Source organism: Lithobates pipiens, unplaced genomic scaffold (assembly GCF_037356315.1).
Source record: "Lithobates pipiens isolate NorthernLeopardFrog02 unplaced genomic scaffold, aLitPip1_a1.2 Scaffold_8, whole genome shotgun sequence".
Taxonomy (NCBI): domain Eukaryota; kingdom Metazoa; phylum Chordata; class Amphibia; order Anura; family Ranidae; genus Lithobates; species Lithobates pipiens.
Genome location: NW_027507903.1, coordinates 545,986,799 through 546,005,196, shown reverse-complemented (window position 1 = coordinate 546,005,196; position 18,398 = coordinate 545,986,799). Strand labels below are relative to the sequence as shown.

The 18,398-nt window shown below is 42.7% G+C and overlaps 1 protein-coding gene across 2 annotated transcripts in view; it reads left to right on the top strand.

Annotated features, from left to right (window-relative positions):
* The window catches only part of LOC143960843 (aspartate aminotransferase, cytoplasmic-like), a 91,855-nt gene that overhangs the window by 39,438 nt on the left and 34,019 nt on the right, over positions 1-18,398 (top strand). For both annotated transcript variants that reach the window (XM_077469785.1, XM_077469784.1), the window contains one exon: positions 3,657-3,769. In XM_077469785.1, coding sequence (XP_077325911.1) covers positions 3,657-3,769 — 113 coding nt within the window. The remainder of the gene's footprint in view (positions 1-3,656; positions 3,770-18,398) is intronic.

Genomic DNA, 18,398 nt, shown 5'->3' with positions numbered 1-18,398 from the left:
TACAAACATCTCCTACTTGCAAATGGAAGGAGACAACAGCAAGTGAGATGAAAAAAGATGGACGACAAAACAAATTATACAGGGGTGATAACCCTTCCCTATGTTTTCCAAAAAGCTTAAAAATAGTTTTTTTGACTGGAGCTACACTTTAAAAATGTACCAGTTGAAAATTACAAACAGATTCAACTTAACACAACAAACCTACACAGTCCCTGTCTTGTTTGCACCGCCTGTATACTGCTGTTCTGAGTATATAGGGCCTGGGGGCCACACGCATTTCCTTTTTTTAATATGGGTACAGGGTTCCCCTTAATATGCGTACAAGACCCAAATAGGCTGGTAATGGGCAGGGAGGGCTACCCATGCCATTTTTCTCAATGATTTTCAACCATATTGCAGGAACCAGATATAACATTAAAACCGCAAACAGTTTTAACTGGTGTTATTTCCGTTTAATGTCATTTTGTGCAGGGACTGTTCTAAACACGGGAAACACGTGGCACTTCACAGGCATACTACAGACACCCCCCAGGCACCATATTTAAAGGAATATTTCACTTTTTTTTCACTTTAATCGTCATTAAAATCAGTGCTCCCGCCAAAACGGCCATTTTTAAAAACATTTTAGGCATTGACCCATGTCCCCTGGGGCAGGAGCCAGGTCCCCAAACCCTTTTTAGGACAGGATCTTGCATATTAGCCGTTAAAATTAGCACTTTTCATTTTGAACGTTCGAGTCCCATAGACTTCAATGGGGTTCTAAAGTTCGTTCGAATTTGGGGTCCGTTCGAAAGTTCTGGTGCGAACCGAACCGGGGGGTGTTCGGCTCATCCCTACTTACAAGCTATCCCTTTTCATCTGATCATGAATGCTTCGGCATCCATCTTACCAACTGTTCAGGGTGTACTACCATTGTCTGCTGATCCCTCCACTGGCTTCCACTGAGCCAACGACTAAAATCCAAAATACTAACAACAACTTTCAAAGCCATCTGCAGCTCTTCCCCCAGCTACATCACTAACCTTGTCTCAAAATACCAACCAAAATCATTGTATTCACACCTCCTGAGACCTACTCTCTAGCTCCCTCATCACCTCCTACCATGCTCGCCTCCAAGACTTCTCCAGAGCTTCTCCCATCCTCTGGAACCCCTTACCCCAATCATTCCAACTATCTTCTACTGTCCACCTTTAGACGATCCCTGAAAAACCCATCTCTTTGTGGATGCCTATTCCACCTCCACCTTACAAATACATTTTTTTTATTTTCTCCATCAGCTCTTCCCCCATAGTTTATACCTTTTTGGTATCACTTGATCTTCTTTTTTAGATTGTAAGCGCTAATTAGCAGGGCCCTCTGATTCCACTTGTATGAAATTGTATTGTAACTGTACTTTGTATGCACTGTGAAAACTGTTGTTGCTATATAAATCTTGAATAATAATATTTTGTCATAGAAAAACAGGATGTGTAAGCCTGATACAGTAAAACACAAAAAGGTTTAAATTAAGAGCTTAAGTCCCTTTCACACGGGGTGGATCCACTGGACAGACTTTGCTAGTTTAGTGGGGGAATCGCTCTGTTAATCCCCGCTGAGTAGACGGATGACCGGTCCGTCTCTGCTCACTGTGCAGGGAAGGACCTGTCAGAGCCCCGCTGTTCTCTATGGGAAGATCGGATGAAAACTGACAGCCTGTCCATTTTTCATCTGATCCCATCCGATCCGCTGGACGTATGGTGAAAGTATCGCCATCCGTCTGTTTTGAGCAGATCTTGTCAGATCTGATGGCAGGCGTGTTTCAGTGGACACATCTCCACTAACATCCGCCTGCCCGTAGAAGTCAATGGGTGGCCTGTTTTTCAGGTGGATCCGACTGGGCCGATCATGTGAAAGGGGCCTTAAATACATTCACCTAACCTCAAATATGAATAAACTCTAAAGTTTAATCACATTTGTGGTTTCGTGTAGTATACTTTTTTCAAAAGTATTGGGACACCTGCCTATACACACACAAAAGATTTAATGCCATCCCAGTCTTAGTCTGTAGGGTTCAATATTGCGTTGAGGATACATGGATTAAAAACTGGCTACAGGGGCAAGCTCAGAGGGTGGTGATAAATGGGGAGTACTCTGAATTGTCCGGAGTGGAAAGTGGGCTCCCCCAGTGTTCTGTGCTGGGACCAATTCTGCTTAATGTATTTATAAACAACCTGGAGGATGGGATAAACAGTTCAGTCTCTGTATTTGCAGACAATACTAAGCTAAGCAGGTCTATAACTTCTCCGCAGGATGATTGAAACCTTGCAAGAAGATCTAAACAAATGAATGGGGTGGACAACTACATGACAAATGAGGTTTAATGTAGGAAAATATGAAATAATGCATTTGGGTGGCTAAAATATGAATGCAATCTACTCGGGGAATAACCTCTGGGGGAATCTAGGATGGAAAATGACCTGGGGGTCCTAGTAGATGATAGGCTCAGCAATGGCATGCAATGCCAAGCTGTTGCTAACAAAGCAAACAGAAAATTGGCATGCATTAAAAAGGGGATTACCGCAGAGATAAAACGATAATTCTCCCACTCTACAAGACTCTGGTACGGCCGCACCTTGAGTATGCCATCCAATTCTGGGCACCAGTCCTCAGGAAGGATGTGCTGGAAATGGGAAGAGTCCAGAGAAGGGCGACAAAACTAATAAAGGCACTGGAGGACATTAGTTATGAGGAAAGCTTGCGAGCACTGAACTTATTGTATCTGGAGAAGAGACGCTTGACAGGGGGATATGATTTCAATGTATAAATACTGTACTGGTGACACCCCAATAGGGTAATAATATATACAGCCATTCACTAAAATTAGAAGAAAAAAGGTTTACCCTTAAACTGCGTAGAAGGTTCTTTACTGTAAGAGCGGCAAGGATGTGGAATTCCCTTTCACAGGCAGTGGTTTCAGCGGGGAGCATCTATAATTTCAAAAAACTATTAGATAAGTACCTGAATGATCACAGCATACTCGCTAAATGGGCAAGTCCTATATACAGAGTAGAGCCCTGGACATTTGTGTTACACTGGAAATGAGAGTCAAATTATTGACTTCACGTACAGATCTTTCCAGGTTATATAGGACTTCGATTGATCTCAAATTGTGGTTGTGTAAAGGTGGGAATAAATAGAGAGTGCTGGTGCATTCTCAGTGTTCTAACGAGAAAAGTTGTAGTGTCTGCATCTCTTTAACCCGTAGAGAGTATGTCACCAAAAGTGACATTTCTGTTGCAGAGGAAGCCTAAAATCTGACTTGTATCTTAGTGCAGACTTCTGGGAAAAACAGAGAGTCAATCACCCAAACAGAAATTTACAATTTTGGAGCCTTTCTGTATGCCAACGATGTACAGGATGCTTCAGGTTGCCACATTGCATTGAATTTTACATAAAAATTACAGCAATATGGCTGTGTAGCATTAACTTACAATATGGCTTGTGTAGAAATTGTATATGCTATATTGTTTTTTTACTTGCTATATTTTTTTCCACAAAAGTAGCATTACCCTTTGAGTCCCCTTCTGAAATAGATGTACTTATGAACCTTTTGTGAATTAAATATTTCTATTTTCCGTATTTACACTTTTTTTATTTATTGTGTATTTGTTTGATAGATGGATACAAAGAAACATTGGAAGCTGCATATATAACAAACATATATACTTATCGGATATGGGACAGCAAACAAGGGAACCTAGCAATATCTGAGATGCTGGAAGATCTGGAGGTAGGACAACGAAATATTTTACTGTCACCTTTATTACATAAACTTGCAAATATTATGTTTTGTCATTTTAGTTGCTTGTCGAAATATACTTATTTGAATATCAGGAACAAATGATGGCACAAATGTTTCTGAGGGTCTTATCTCTTAAATCTGGTCATGGATACTAGAGTGATTACTGCTTTTTACCCACCTTTTGGGTAGAGACTAAGAAGATCATTTATAATCATTTATCTTTTTTACCCAACTTTTTCCCGACATTCACACGTTCTTATAGAATCTCATGTGAATCTTGGCCAAACGTGCGTTGAATCTTAGGTGAAAAAATTGATATAGAACCTCAAAGGCCTTTTACCACCAGGATAACAGCAGGGTCCTGGTGACTGGTTACATTAGAACAGCCTTTCTCAACCTTTTAAAACACAGAGGAACCCTTGAAAAAGTTCTCCAGTCTCGGGGAACCCCTGCTAAAAATTAGAAAACTACAACTCATGATATATTAGTGTGATTGTCATTGGGAAGAATTACCTCCTTACAGATAGCTAAAAAGATCAATGGTGTCAGTGGGTTACTTATCTGAGAGGCAGAAATGGCCTAATGCTGAAGGAACCCCTAGCAACCTCTGGAGGAACCCTCGTTGAGAATCACTGCATTCGAACCTGGCAGTTTAGTGAATGCTTTACTGTAGAAGCAGTAAATTCACAACAACATATTTTACAATGAAATGTACAATGAAATGTACAGTAATGCCGCGTACACACGATCAGACTATCCGGTGGATGGTGTGTGGGCTCTGGCGGACTTTCTTCCCAAAAGTCCGGCGGAATTAGAAATAAGACTTGCTTCAAAATTGTCCGCCGGACTTGGCTTTTAGTGGACAATCTGTTTGTCTGTGTGCTAGCCCGACGGACTAAAACCGACGCTAGGGCAGCTATTGGCTACTGGCTATGAACTTCCTTATTCTACGTCATCACGTTCAAATCTGCTGGACTTTTGGAGTGATCGTGTGTGGCCAAGTCCGTTCGTTTGAAAGTCCAGCGGACCTCAGCTGCAAAGTCCAGCGGATTGTCCGCTGGACTAAGCTTGTCGGATAGTCCGATCTTGTGTACCCAGCATAAGTGTTTATGTTATACACTTATAAAAACATTAATGCTTACATTCTTTACACTTTTAACCACTTTCAGACCGGACCATTTTGCTGGTAAATGACCAGAGGTCTTTTTACACTTTGGCACTGCGCTGCTTTAACTGGTAATTGCGCGGTCATGCAATGTTGTACCCAAACAAAATTTGCGTCCTTTTCTTCCCACAAATAGAGCTTTCTTTTGATGGTATTTGATTGCCTCTGCGATTTTTATTTTTTGCGATATAAACGTAAAAAGACCGCAAATTTTGAAAAAAAATGATATTTTCTACTTTTTGTTATTAGAAAAATCCAATAAACTCAATTTTAGTCATACATTTAGGCCAAAATGTATTCAGCCACATGTCTTTGGTAAAAAAAAAGTCAATAATTGTATATTTATTGGTTTGCGCAAAAGTTGTCACATCTACAAACTAAGGTACGTTTTCTGGAATTTACGCAGCTTTTAGTTTACGACTGCCTATCTCATTTCTTGAGGTGCTAAAATGGCAGGGCAGTACAAAACCCCCCCAAATGACCCCATTTTGGAAAGTAGACCCCCTAAGGAAATTGATAAGAGGCATGTTGAGCCCATTGAATATTTTATTTTTTTGCCTCAAGCGATTGAATAATGACAAAAAAAAAATTTTTTTTTTTTTTTTTTACACAAAGTTGTCACTAAATGATATATTGCTCACACATGCTATGGGCGTATGTGAAATGACACCCCAAAATAAATTCTGCTGCTTCTCCTGAGTACGGGGATACCACATATGTGGGACTTTTTGGGAGCCTAGCCGCGTACGGGGCCCCGAAAACCAAGCACCGCCTTCAGGCTTTCTAAGGGCGTAAATTTTTGAGTTCACTTCTCACTACCTATTACAGTTTTGAAGGCCATAAAATGCCAAGATGGCACAAAACCCCCACAAATGACCCCATTTTAGAAAGTAGACACCCCAAGCTATTTGCTGAGAGGCATGTTGAGTTCGTGGAATATTTTATATTTTGCCACAAGTTGCGGGAAAATTACAAACTTTTTTTTTTTTTTTTTAACAAAGTTGTCACTAAATGATATATTGCTCATGCATGCCATGGGCATATGTGAAATGACACCCCAAAATAAATTCTGCTGCTTCTCCTGAGTACGGGGATACCACATATGTGGGACTTTTTGGGAGCCTAGCCACGTACGGGGCCCCGAAAACCAAGCACCGCCTTCAGGCTTTCTAAGGGCGTACATTTTTGAGTTCACTTCTCACTACCTATTACAGTTTTGAAGGCCATAAAATGCCAAGATGGCACAAAACCCCCACAAATGACCCCATTTTAGAAAGTAGACACCCAAAGCTATTTGCTGAGAGGCATGTTGAGTCCATGGAATATTTTATATTTTGCCACAAGTTGCGGGAAAATTACAAACTTTTTTTTTTTTTTTTTTTTTTTTTCACAAAGTTGTCACTAAATGATATATTGCTCACGTATGCCATGGGCATATGTGAAATGACACCCCAAAATAAATTCTGCTGCTTCTCCTGAGTACGGGGATACCACATATGTGGGACTTTTTGGGAGTCTAGCCGCGTACGGGGCCCCGAAAACCAAGCACCGCCTTCAGGCTTTCTAAGGGCGTTACAGTTTTGAAGGCCATAAAATGCCAAGATGGCACAAACCCCCCCCAAATGACCCCATTTTGGAAAGTAGACACCCCTAAATTTAGGGGTACACTAGTGAGACTAGGTAATAAATGGCGGGTGCCCTGAAACTATAAAAAAATAACTAACCAACCAGCGTCACCTGTAACAGTTATATGGTGATCACTGGTGAAAGGGTTAACTAGGGGGCAATTAGGGGGCTTTATGCGGTAGTATATGGGGGTCCCTGGCGCTATAAAAAGCTGCAGCGAACCTAAATACCTACCTGCCTAACTAGCGTCACCTGTGACACTAATACAGCGATCAGAAAAACGATCGCTTATTAGGCTGGGTTCACACTGGAGCGATGCGGGAACGCCACGAATGCGCGGCGGGTTCCCGCATCACATGCCTCCCGGCGGCAGTTCACACTGCCCTATGCGAACTGCTGGGAGTGTCAGTGAAATGTTACTGACACCCCCAGATCAGTTCGCATATCGCAGTGCGATCTGCAAACTCGGATCGCATGGTGTGAACACCCATGCGATCCGATTCTGCTGCGGGCCAAAAAAAGGGTCCCGTGCGAATTTTTTCTAGCGGGTGCGGCGAATGGCTGAACTCGAATCGCACAGAGATCGGATGTGATTTGCACTGCAGTGCGGTGCGAATCACATCCGTTCTCATAAACCGCTGCAATGTGAACCCAGCCTTAGTGACACTGGCGACGGGGGGTGATCACGGGGTTAAACCTTTATTGGGGGGGTTAGGGGGGTACCTTAGAACTAAAGGGGGCTAACCCTAACTGCCCTAACAGTTATTAGTCACAAATGACACCCGCCAGGTGATCAGGGGGTTAAACCTTTATTAGGTAATAAATGGCGGGTGCCCTGAAACTATAAAAAAATAACTAACCAACCAGCGTCACCTGTAACAGTTATATGGTGATCACTGGTGAAAGGGTTAACTAGGGGGCAATCAGGGGGGCTTTATGCGGTAGTATATGGGGGTCCCTGGCGCTATAAAAAGCTGCGGCGAACCTAAATACCTACCTGCCTAACTAGCGTCACCTGTGACACTAATACGGCGATCAGAAAAATGATCGCTTATTAGGCTGGGTTCACACTGGAGCGATGCGGAAACGCCGCGAATCCGCGGCGGGTTCCCGCATCGCATGCCTCCCGGCGGCAGTTCACACTGCCCTATGCGAACTGCTGGGAGTGTCAGTGAAATGTTACTGACACCCCCAGATCAGTTCGCATATTGCAGTGCGATCTGCAAACTCGGATCGCATGGTGTGAACACCCATGCGATCCGATTCTGCTGCGGGCCAAAAAAAGGGTCCCGTGCGAATTTGCGGCGGGTGCGGCGGGTGTGGCGGGTGCGGCGGGTGCGGCGAATGGCTGAACTCGAATCGCACAGAGATCGGATGTGATTTGCACTGCAGTGCGGTGCGAATCACATTCGTTCTCATAAACCGCTGCAATGTGAACCCAGCCTTAGTGACACGAGGGCGACGGGGGGTGATCACGGGGTTAAACCTTTATTGGGGGGGTTAGGGGGGTACATTAGAACTAAAGGGGGCTAACCCTAACTGCCCTAACAGTTATTACAGTCACAAATGACACCAATGCAAAAAAAAAAAAAAAAAATGACATTGGTGTCACTGTGACTGGGGGGCAGGGGTAATTGGGGGGGTGATCGGGGGGTAAAGGGGGGGTGTGAGTGTGCCTGGCATGTTCTACTGTGTGTGTAGAGTGTTGGTGCAACTCACCGATCCGCTCTCCTCCGTGTCGGAACGAAAAATACCGACACGGAGGAGAGAATACATCACTTCCTCTCCTGTGTTTACATTACAGGAGAGGAAGTGATGTCACCGGGGATTTCTATTCGTCGGGAGCGATCGCGAGGGGGTGGCCATGAATGAATGGCCGCCCCCTCGTCCCGGATCGCTCCCGGACGAAAACCGACCGCCGCAGGCACCGGGCGGGGGCCCGATCGGGCCCCCGACCCGCGGGAGGCAAGGGACGTACATGTATGTCCTTATGCCTGCCCGTGCCATTCTACCGACGTACATCGGCGTGCGGCGGTCGGCAACTGGTTAATTGTAATCTTTTAAATGTTTAGGTTATGTTAATATTGACTCCTTAATAGCAATACATTATTATTATTATTTTTTTTTTGTATCTGCTCAGTGACACCTGTAAAAAATTATATATATTTGCGGGCCAGAATGAAGCTGTTTATATCACATGATATATTTTAGAGTAGTGTGATTCATAACTGTCAACAAAAGGTGGGTTCTTTTGAAAACCAGGACTGCTAGCCCCAGCTCCATACCTTCTAAAAGCTGCTCCTACCACCCATTGGGCACTCCAACTGCAAGCATCAAATCATTTTTATCTGACTTGTGGTTCCACAGTGTCAATGAAGGTTTTTCAAGGAATAAACAAATGAACTAGAAGGCATGCTTTATATTTGCCTGGAGTTTTCCCTTAAAGTGTTACTTAACCCAGGACACGGTATTCACTATATCTGGTCTCCCACAGTACACAGAACATGGAAATGTTATTATTTTAGTAAATACAAACTGCTAAATACTTTTTCTCATCAGCAGTATATAGTAGCCTTATGACTTCTTTCAGTGTCCAGCCGAGCACTGGTTAATGGTAATTCTCCTCTGCCTGGCCTGCCTGACTGCATGACCTTTTGACTTTCTGTCTAATGCTGTTTGGCCCTGTGCCAATCACATGCACTCTCCCAAGAAAAAAAAAGAACTCTCTAGCAATACCCACCAAACTGAGTATGTGCAGAGGTTTTGTTCTATCAGCTAATATATTGGGGACTGTGGAAGAAGGGGAGGACCAGAGAAGACACATTAAGTGAGTATAACAAGCATGCTTTACTGCATATACAGACTGATTTTTACTGTTGTGGGTTTAGTAACACTTTAATATGTCTGAATTATAAAACATAATAAACTCAATATTATCCCTGTAACAAATATAAAAACCTAGCCCTTCCACCATCTAATATATATCATTTTATAATAATAATAATAATAATAATAATAATAATAATATTATAATATACAGTATCTCACAAAAGTGAGTACACCCCTCATATTTTTTTAAATATATTATTATATCTTTTAATGTGACAACACTGAAGAAATTACAGTAAATAAAATTAAATATAAACACCTATGAGTGATTAATTGATTGCAATAGTAGTGAAAAAAAAGTTTATTTACACCTCTAATAAATCAAACATACCATAATTTATAAAAATAATTATAAATAACAAGTGTTAATAATGAAATTAGAAAAATCCCAGTGAAGTGATAAAAAAGTCCAATAAATGAAAAATAGTCCAGTGAAAACGTAATAAATACCTACATTTCATAAGAATTCATGGAAAAATAAAAAATATTTAATAGCAATAAAAATGACATGAAATGTAAAAAAAATATATTAGTGATATTAATAAAAATGTATGATAATATGAGTGTAATAATAATGTAAAAATAAAAATTAAAAATAAAATTAAAAATACAAAGTGTTCAGCCTTCTGTGCAACCAAAACACACCAAGGAAAATATGCGCTTACCAAAAGGCAAGAGATTTCATGCCCATAGTCAATCTCCACCGCACCTCCTCAGACCATGATCACAGTAGGCTCCCTTATTGAATGAAACAGGCCGGGACCATCAACAGCAGCACGTGAAGCAGAAAGGCAGTACTCGGGATTCCAGGGAAATGGAAAGAAGACTCACCATAGCATAATTCCGTATAACAAATTTAATAAAATTAAAGAAATACACTTACATAGAAATCAGTAAAAATGGCCATAAAAAATGGCGGCTGGCATGCAATCGCCCGTCCAACCTACGCTGTATCACAATGACGTCAGCACGTCTGCCACCCGACGTACGTTTCGTCGTAAAAATAAGTATTTTTTATAGTTATAGAAAGTGCTTTTGAAAGCTAAATATTATTTATTTAGAGTTTAAATGCACTTTAACTGGCATAGTATAATTCGTTTCTACTTCATTTATGGGTGTTACAGACTGGAGAACTATGCATCTGTCATTTATTAAAGTGGTAGTAGACCCCTGTAAAAGTATGAAGAAAGCATATCCCTCTATAGGGTGTACCCGTCAACTCTGAGGACTCTCCTCACTGAGCTCTCTGCCACCTTTTTTCTAGACTCTTAATCTTATTTTTTTTCTGCACCTGAAACTGATCGGATACTGACTGCACTGGTGTGAACTAGAGCCATTGGAATACATTGAAAACCCTTCATACATTTTTAGTGCAGAAAAAAAGCACACAGAACTGAATCTGGTGTGAACTAGCACTTTGACCCCTTTCACAGGCATTTATCAGGCGCTTTCCAGGTACTATTTTAGCCAAAAAGCTACTAAAAAAAGTAGCTTTTTGGCTAAAATAGTACCTGGAAAGCGCCTGATAAATGCCTCCCCTGCAGCCCCAGTGTGAGAACCCATGTGCTTTCACACTGGGGCGGTGCACTTGCAGGACATTAGAAAAAGTCCTGCAGCAGCATCTTTGGGGCAGTGGAAGAGCAGTGTATACACTGCTTCTTCACTGCCCCTGCCCATTCGGCAGCGGCGCTTTTGGGCGCTATTAAAAAAACGAAAAGCGCCATTAAAACTAGCGGTTCTTTACTGCTAAGCGCACGGAACTGCATCTGGTGTGAACTAGCACTTAAAGTTATACAGTCTGCCAGCTATGGTGCAAATCATTAAAAATTGATCACACCTGATGTACTGATGGTCTAGCTTATTTCTTGAGGCCCTGAAATGTCAGGACAGTAAAAATACCCCCCAAACTACCACTTTTTGGAAAGTAGACAGTCCAAGGAATTTAGTAAGAGGCATAGTGGGATTTTTGAAGTTGTAATTTTTTCCCACAATTCTTGGGAAAATTAAGAATTATAGTAGTCATAATACCACGTTTTTTTCTCACATACGGCATATGCATACTTCCAATTACACCCCAAAAAAACATTCTGCCACTCCTCCTGAATATGGTGATACCACATATGTGAGACTTTTCCACAGCCTGGCCACATACAGAGGCTCAACATGCAGAGAGCACCGTCAGGCGTTCTAGGAACATAAAAAACACCTCTAATTTTATTCCTACCTATCACACTTTTGAAGGTCCTGGAGCACCAGGACTATGGAATTACCCACAAAATTAAGCCGTTTTGAAAAGCAAACACCCCAATGTATAATCTATGAGGCATTATGAGTCTTTTGAACATGTCTTTTTTTTCCCACGTTTTTTGAAAATGTGGAAAGAAAATGAAAATTTATTTTTTCTTACACAAAGTTGTCAATTTATAAGATATTTCCAACACATAGCATGTATAGTTACATAGTTACATAGTTACATAGTTAGTAAGGTTGAATAAAGACACCAGTCCATCCAGTTCAACCTGAGTGAGTGTCTACAATTGTCCCTATCCCTTTACATTGCACACTCACATTGGACCCTACCCTCAAGGAGCCCACAATCCAAGATCCCCATTCATATACTAGGGCCAATTTTAGACAGAAGCTAATTAACCTACCTGCATGTCTTTGGAGTGTGGGAGGAAACCGGAGTACCCAGAGGAAACCCACGCAGGCACAGGGAGAACATGCAAACTCCAGGCAGGTAGTGTCATGGTTGGGATTTGAACCAGTGACGCTTTTTACTGCTAGGCGAGAGTGCTAACCACCACACCACTGTGCTGCCCATTAATTAAATTACACCCCAAAATATATTCTGCTACTCATCCTGAGTATGGCAATACCACATGTGTGAGACTTTTACACAGACTGGCCACATACAGTTGTGTTCATACGTTTACATACCTTAGCAGAATTAATGATTTCTTGGCCATTTTTCAGAGAATATGAATGATAACACAAAAACTTTTCTTTCACTCATGGTTAGTGTTTGGCTGAAGCCATTTATTATTGATCAACTGTGTTTACTCTTTTTAAATCATAATGACAACAGAAACAACCCAAATGGCCCTAATCAAAAGTTTACATACCCCAGTTCTTAATACTGTGTATTGCCCCTTTTAATATCAATGACAGCTTGAAGTCTTTTGCGGTATTTGTGGATGAGGCTCTTTATGATCTCAGATGGTAAAGCTGCTCATTCCTCTTGGCAAAAAGCCTCCAGTTCCTGTAAATTATTGGGCTGTCTTGCATTAACTGCACGTTTGAGATCTCCCCAAAGTGGCAAAGTGGCTCAATGATATTGAGGTCAGGAGACTGAGATGGCTACTCCAGAACCTTCACTTTATTCTGCTGTAGCCAATGACAGGTCGACTTGGCCTTGTGTTTTGGATCATTGTCATGTTAGAATGTCCAAGTACGTCCCATGCGCAGCGTCTTGGCTGATGAATGCAAATGTTCCTCCAGTGTTTTTTGATAACATACTGCATTCATCTTGCCAACAATTTTGACCAAATTCCCTGTGCCTTTGTAGCTCACACATCCCCAAAACATCAGTGATCCACCTCTGTTCATCATAGGTCTTGTTGACTCCTCTCCAAAAGTAGCATTTATAGTTGTGGCCAAAAAGCTAAATTTTGGTCTCAAATCGCATTAAAAAAGCTGCGCTATCAAAAGGTATAAGCATAAAGCCTCTGAACTGGTAAAAATATATCCTCTACACCATGAAAATAATGTATAAAATATTTGATGAAAAATATATAAAATAACAAGTGCTTAATAGCCAAATTATAAAGTGACAATGTGCATTCATATACAGTAGTGATGAAAAATATTAAAACAAATAAGTCTGTGGAACTCTAAATAGATCCAAATACTGGAATTATAAAAAAGTGCTTAAGTGCACTGTGCAAAGTTCATATTGATCCAATTTACAGGTGCTCCACACTTCATGCGATTCAATATGCCGTGAAAGTGATGCAATAATCAGATGCTGTGTTCTCACTCAGGTGCTCCCCCCATGTAATGAAGGCTCACCTTAAGGTGTGTGACTTGCTGTTAAGCTTGGTCTATACACGCTTTGGAACCACTACAGGGTTCAACAGTGCGTCCGGAATTCTGGATCAATCACCAATGTGCCTCAGTAAATCAATGAAAAAAGGATCTCATAGTGTAGTATGCTTATGCAATTTATTGAAACAAAAATAAACAGGTCCCACACAGGGTGCTCACAATATCCAGGTGCTTCAGTGCGCCATTCAACATCAAGCAAAAAATGAATGGCTGAAAACTGCTGGTAACGGGATGGTATGCTGATCGTTATTAGAAGATGATCTGCTAAGAGTGCCGTCTTGTCCCCTTCCCCTTCCCTTGTATAGACACATGTAGAGGAAGGGGACAGGACGGCATGCTTAGCATATCTGATTGGCTGGTGACGGGTACTCTGATGGGCTGGTGACGGGTACTCTGATGGGCTGGTGACGGGTACTCTTTATTTGGGGGGCAATCAGGCACTGTACTTTACTATAGCCAGGTCTCCTCCTCACACACTGAGGAGGAGACCCCGGAAACAGCACTACAGCTGCTTGTTGGCATGTGTGACTGTCTTTTATTGGACACAATCATTCATTGTCTCTTTACCCTGATCGGGGATGTGTTGTGTTAGAGGGACATGCCTCACCCCCAATCGCCACGCTGCAGGCCCCCTGTGTGAGTGTAATATATATATATATATATATATATATATATATATATATATATATATATATATATATATATATATATACTCCCGACATTTTTATTTAGTTTTTCGTTAAAAAATTGCATTCGTCCGAAAATCCAAATGAATTACGGTCAAATCTATCATTGAAGGCTTATGGTGTCTGTTGGAATGCTTAAAGAAGATTCAACGGAGCAGCGAAATTCACTTATGATGCTGGAATCATACATTCCCGGTTGAATATTTAAACTATAGTAGGATTCTAATGTTGTACGTCTTCTATGGGTCTTTTTAAGGCTATTTGCATTGCACACAGATTATGTTAGCATTAGCATTAAGAAAAAAATAAATTAAGAAAAAAAAATGCATGGGGGTCCCCCGAAATTCCAAACCAGGCCCTTCGGGTCTGGTATGGATATTAAGAGGAACCCTGTGGCAAAAAAATGCTGTGGGGGTTCCCCCTCAAAATCCATATCAGGCCCTTCAGGTCTGGCATGGATTTTAAGGGGAACCAGTGGCAAAAAAATAAATGGCGTGGGGGTTCCCCTCAAAATCCATACCAGAACCTTATCCAAGCACGCAACCTGGCAGGCCGCAGAAAAAGAGAGGGGGACTAGAGAGCGCCCCCCCTGAACCGCACCAGGCCACATGCCCTCAACATTGGGAGGGTGCTTTGAGGTAGCCCCTCAAAGCACCTTGTCCCCAAGTTGATGAGAACAAGGGCCTGATCCCCACAACCCTGGCTGATTTCATGCGTCAGAGGGGGGTGGAATCACCGGGTGGCCCCACCCTCCGTTATAAAGGAACTGTCAGAAGAAGAGAAGCGTCGCACAGCGGGAGCCTCCGATTGCGCGGAGCGGCCCGTGAACCAAGAAGACGCTGTGGAGGAAGATGCCGGATGAGAACACTGGACCAAGAAGAAGCGGATCAGAGGAAGAAGAGGATTGGAGGAAGAAGAAGATGGAGGAAGAAAGCGAAGGATGAAGAAAAGAAGAAGGAAGAAGACCAAAAGAAAGAAGATGAAAGAAGACTTTAATAAAGGAATTGTCAAAGACCGTCTCCTGTCATTTTTAACACTTTGTCACTTTTTTGGTGAAATGGTAGGGTTACTTTTGTATCCCCTTTCCATTTCACACAGGGGGGAGGCCGGGATCTGGGGGTCCCCTTGTTAAAGGGGGCTTCCAGATTCCGATAAGCCCCCCGCCCGCAGACCCCCACAACCACCGGCCAGGGTTGTGGGAATGAGGCCCTTGTCCTCATCAACATGGGGACAAGGTGCTTTGAGGGGCTACCTCAAAAACCTTAAAATCCATGCCAGACCTGAAGGGCCTGGTATGGATTTTGAGGGGGACCCCCACCCCATTTTTTTTTTTTTTTGGTACGGGTTTCTCATTAAAATCCATGCCAGACCCGAAGGGCCTGGTATGGATTTTGAGGGGGACCCCCCACGCCTTTTTTTTTTTTTTTTTGGTGTGGGGTTCCCCTTAATATCCATACCAGACCCGAAGGGCCTGGTATGCTCTTGAAGGGGAACCATGCCGTTTTTTTTACATTAAAGTCTTGTAAGTCGCGCTGTGATTCACACTCGAGTCGTGTCCAAGTTGCCTCCCAAGGTCATGCTGGAAGTCGTGTTGCCTCTGTGTGAATGAATAGACTGTTATGATACAGTTCAATAAGTTCAATAAACACAGATTGTTATTGTTAGTGCCGGTTCACACAGGGGCGACTCAGATCCGACTTCAAGTTGCCCCAAGTCACCTCAGGTCGCACAACATGTAGAAATCAATGTAAGTGAATGAGAGCCGTCTTAATGCACGTTACTGAAGTCGCTCCGACTTCAGAAAAGGTTCCTGTACTACTTCAATCTGACTTGTAGGCGACTGGTACCCATTGATTTCAATGGAGGTCGCCTCCAAGTCGGATCACTGTCTATACAGAGGCGACTCTCAGAGAATTATCAGCTCTCAAAAGGAGTTCCCCCCTGAGAGCTCATTCTCTGATTGGCCACGGCAAGTCGCCTGGCCTGGAGTAGTGTTGTAAGTCGCGTCCAAGTCACGTCAAGTCATGTCAAGTCACATCAAGTCAGGTCAAGTCACGTCAAGTTACGTCCAAGTTGCCTCCAAAAGTCCTGTTTCCCCTGTGTGAACTGAGTCACGTTGAATCTCCTATCTGTATCAAACTGTGTCAAAATGAAATGGAAAATAAAGCATTTATTTATGTGGGATCTTTAGTTTTTCGGACTTGTTTTGCTTTCGTTATCGTTTGTCAAAACGATAACGAAAATACCTTAAATTCGGATGAAAATCCATTCGGACGAAAACGAATGCACATGTCTAGTCCTGATCACCAATGTCACTGTAAATAAAAGTGAAGGGTAAATCCACAATTTTGAGTTGCCGCCAGAACAGGAATAGAGGGGAAATCTGACATGGGGGCATCTGTTCCTATGACAACAGTCTAAGACGGGTTTTCCCTCACATTGAAAATATGGGGTTGATTTACTAATAGAAAACCAATCAGCTCACAGTTTTCTTTTTTGTCAAAGCTTAATTGAACAAGCTGAAGTTATAAGCTGATTGGCTACCATGCACGGCTCCACCAGATTTTGCATTCTCCAGTTTTAGTAAATCAACCCCTATTTCCTGGCCCATCCTCCCATCGGCACATAACAGGTTAATAACTCCTTTGGACCCCCCAATGGCCACATATTCCAAGCTGAATATAAAAGTCAGCCCCTGCCCCAACTAAGATTTTCTTTTTTTTTGGTCATGCTCCAGGCCGCTTACTGATTTCAGTTGGTAAGTAATTTGCTGCATTCCTCCCCTGCCGACCCTGCCCCTCCATGTTCAGCCTTTCATGGAGTTGGAAGACCCAGAATGCTGAAAGTAAATCTTTCTAAAAGAGGTGCCCTTTTATGCCAATACTGTGGGCAAAATGATGCTTAAACAGCATTGATATATTATACAGGTGTGGTATTATAAGAGCTCTGCAATGTCATCATTACCTCTCCCTTTGGGATTTTTTCCTGTCTTTTTATATGCAGCGTACTGCACTGCTCTCTTGGCTTTATTGTCAGTCTGAGAGCGGCTGTGAATGGTGTCACAAAGTGTGGGGAGATGGGCAGCACAAAATGGGAACTGCCAGACGCCATGTAATGGTGTAACTGATTTTGGAGGTCTGCAGTTGAGGGCTTCTCTCCCTGCAGTCCTCTCAGGTAAAGGACTTACCTCAGAGTCTGGCTGAGTCTCCTGTCTGTCTCTGGATGTGATGTCCTGGCTCCCCTGCTATGCTGTGTACTTCTGTGGGTTTGACTCTGACTGTGTCTGCTGCCTCCCTTTGGAAATGCTGCCTGAAGCTCACCTGCAGATACTTCTGAAGTGAGTGGATGAAGGAAGATGGCTCTTGAAGAGACAGTGTACCGTTTTTTTTTGTTCTGTTTTTGGTGAGAGGTAATATGCTTTTCTCCATTTGTAATCGAAGTCTTCAAGTGGGAAATGCGATATTACTTAAGAAACAAGGCCTGAGGTGTGCCATGGCCTGGCTAGTCAGTATGCCTGAAAAGAGGGCATACCCTGAATGTAAGAACAAGAAAAAATACTATGAGTATGAGTGACAAAGCTGGGGGAAACGGGTGGGTGGGCACCTAGAAATCCCCAACCCAGGCCCTGACAGAGGAGGAGGGTTAAATAGTCCCTCAGACTCCTCCCACAAATGCGGCCAGCCTTCCCACTTGTAATCGGAGTCTTCAAGTGGGAAATGCGATATTACTTAAGAAACAAGGCCTGAGGTGTGCCATGGCCTGGCTGGTCAGTATGCCTGAAAAGAGGGCAAAAAGACACAAGTTTAGGTGGAAAAGGGAAGGTAAAGATCCCAGCCATAAAAATGACGTATGCCCAAACGCCAACTGTAAGTAACCGATAAGTAACCGCTGTGAGAGTAGAACCCACCGACTCCTGACCTGGAAATGAGAAGGAACCCCCTTAAAGCCTGCAAGCTATGCAAACCCAAATGAATGTCCTGTGAAGGATAGGATGAGCCTGATGCCCAAGGTAACCCAGACATGAGAATGAACTGCTTGTGAATGAGAGGATACATGGGAAAAGGGAACGAGGGCTGACCCGAGGATCCCCAGCAAGAAGATGGCAGAGCAGACTGGAAAACCCACAACGGACACCAGAAGAAGC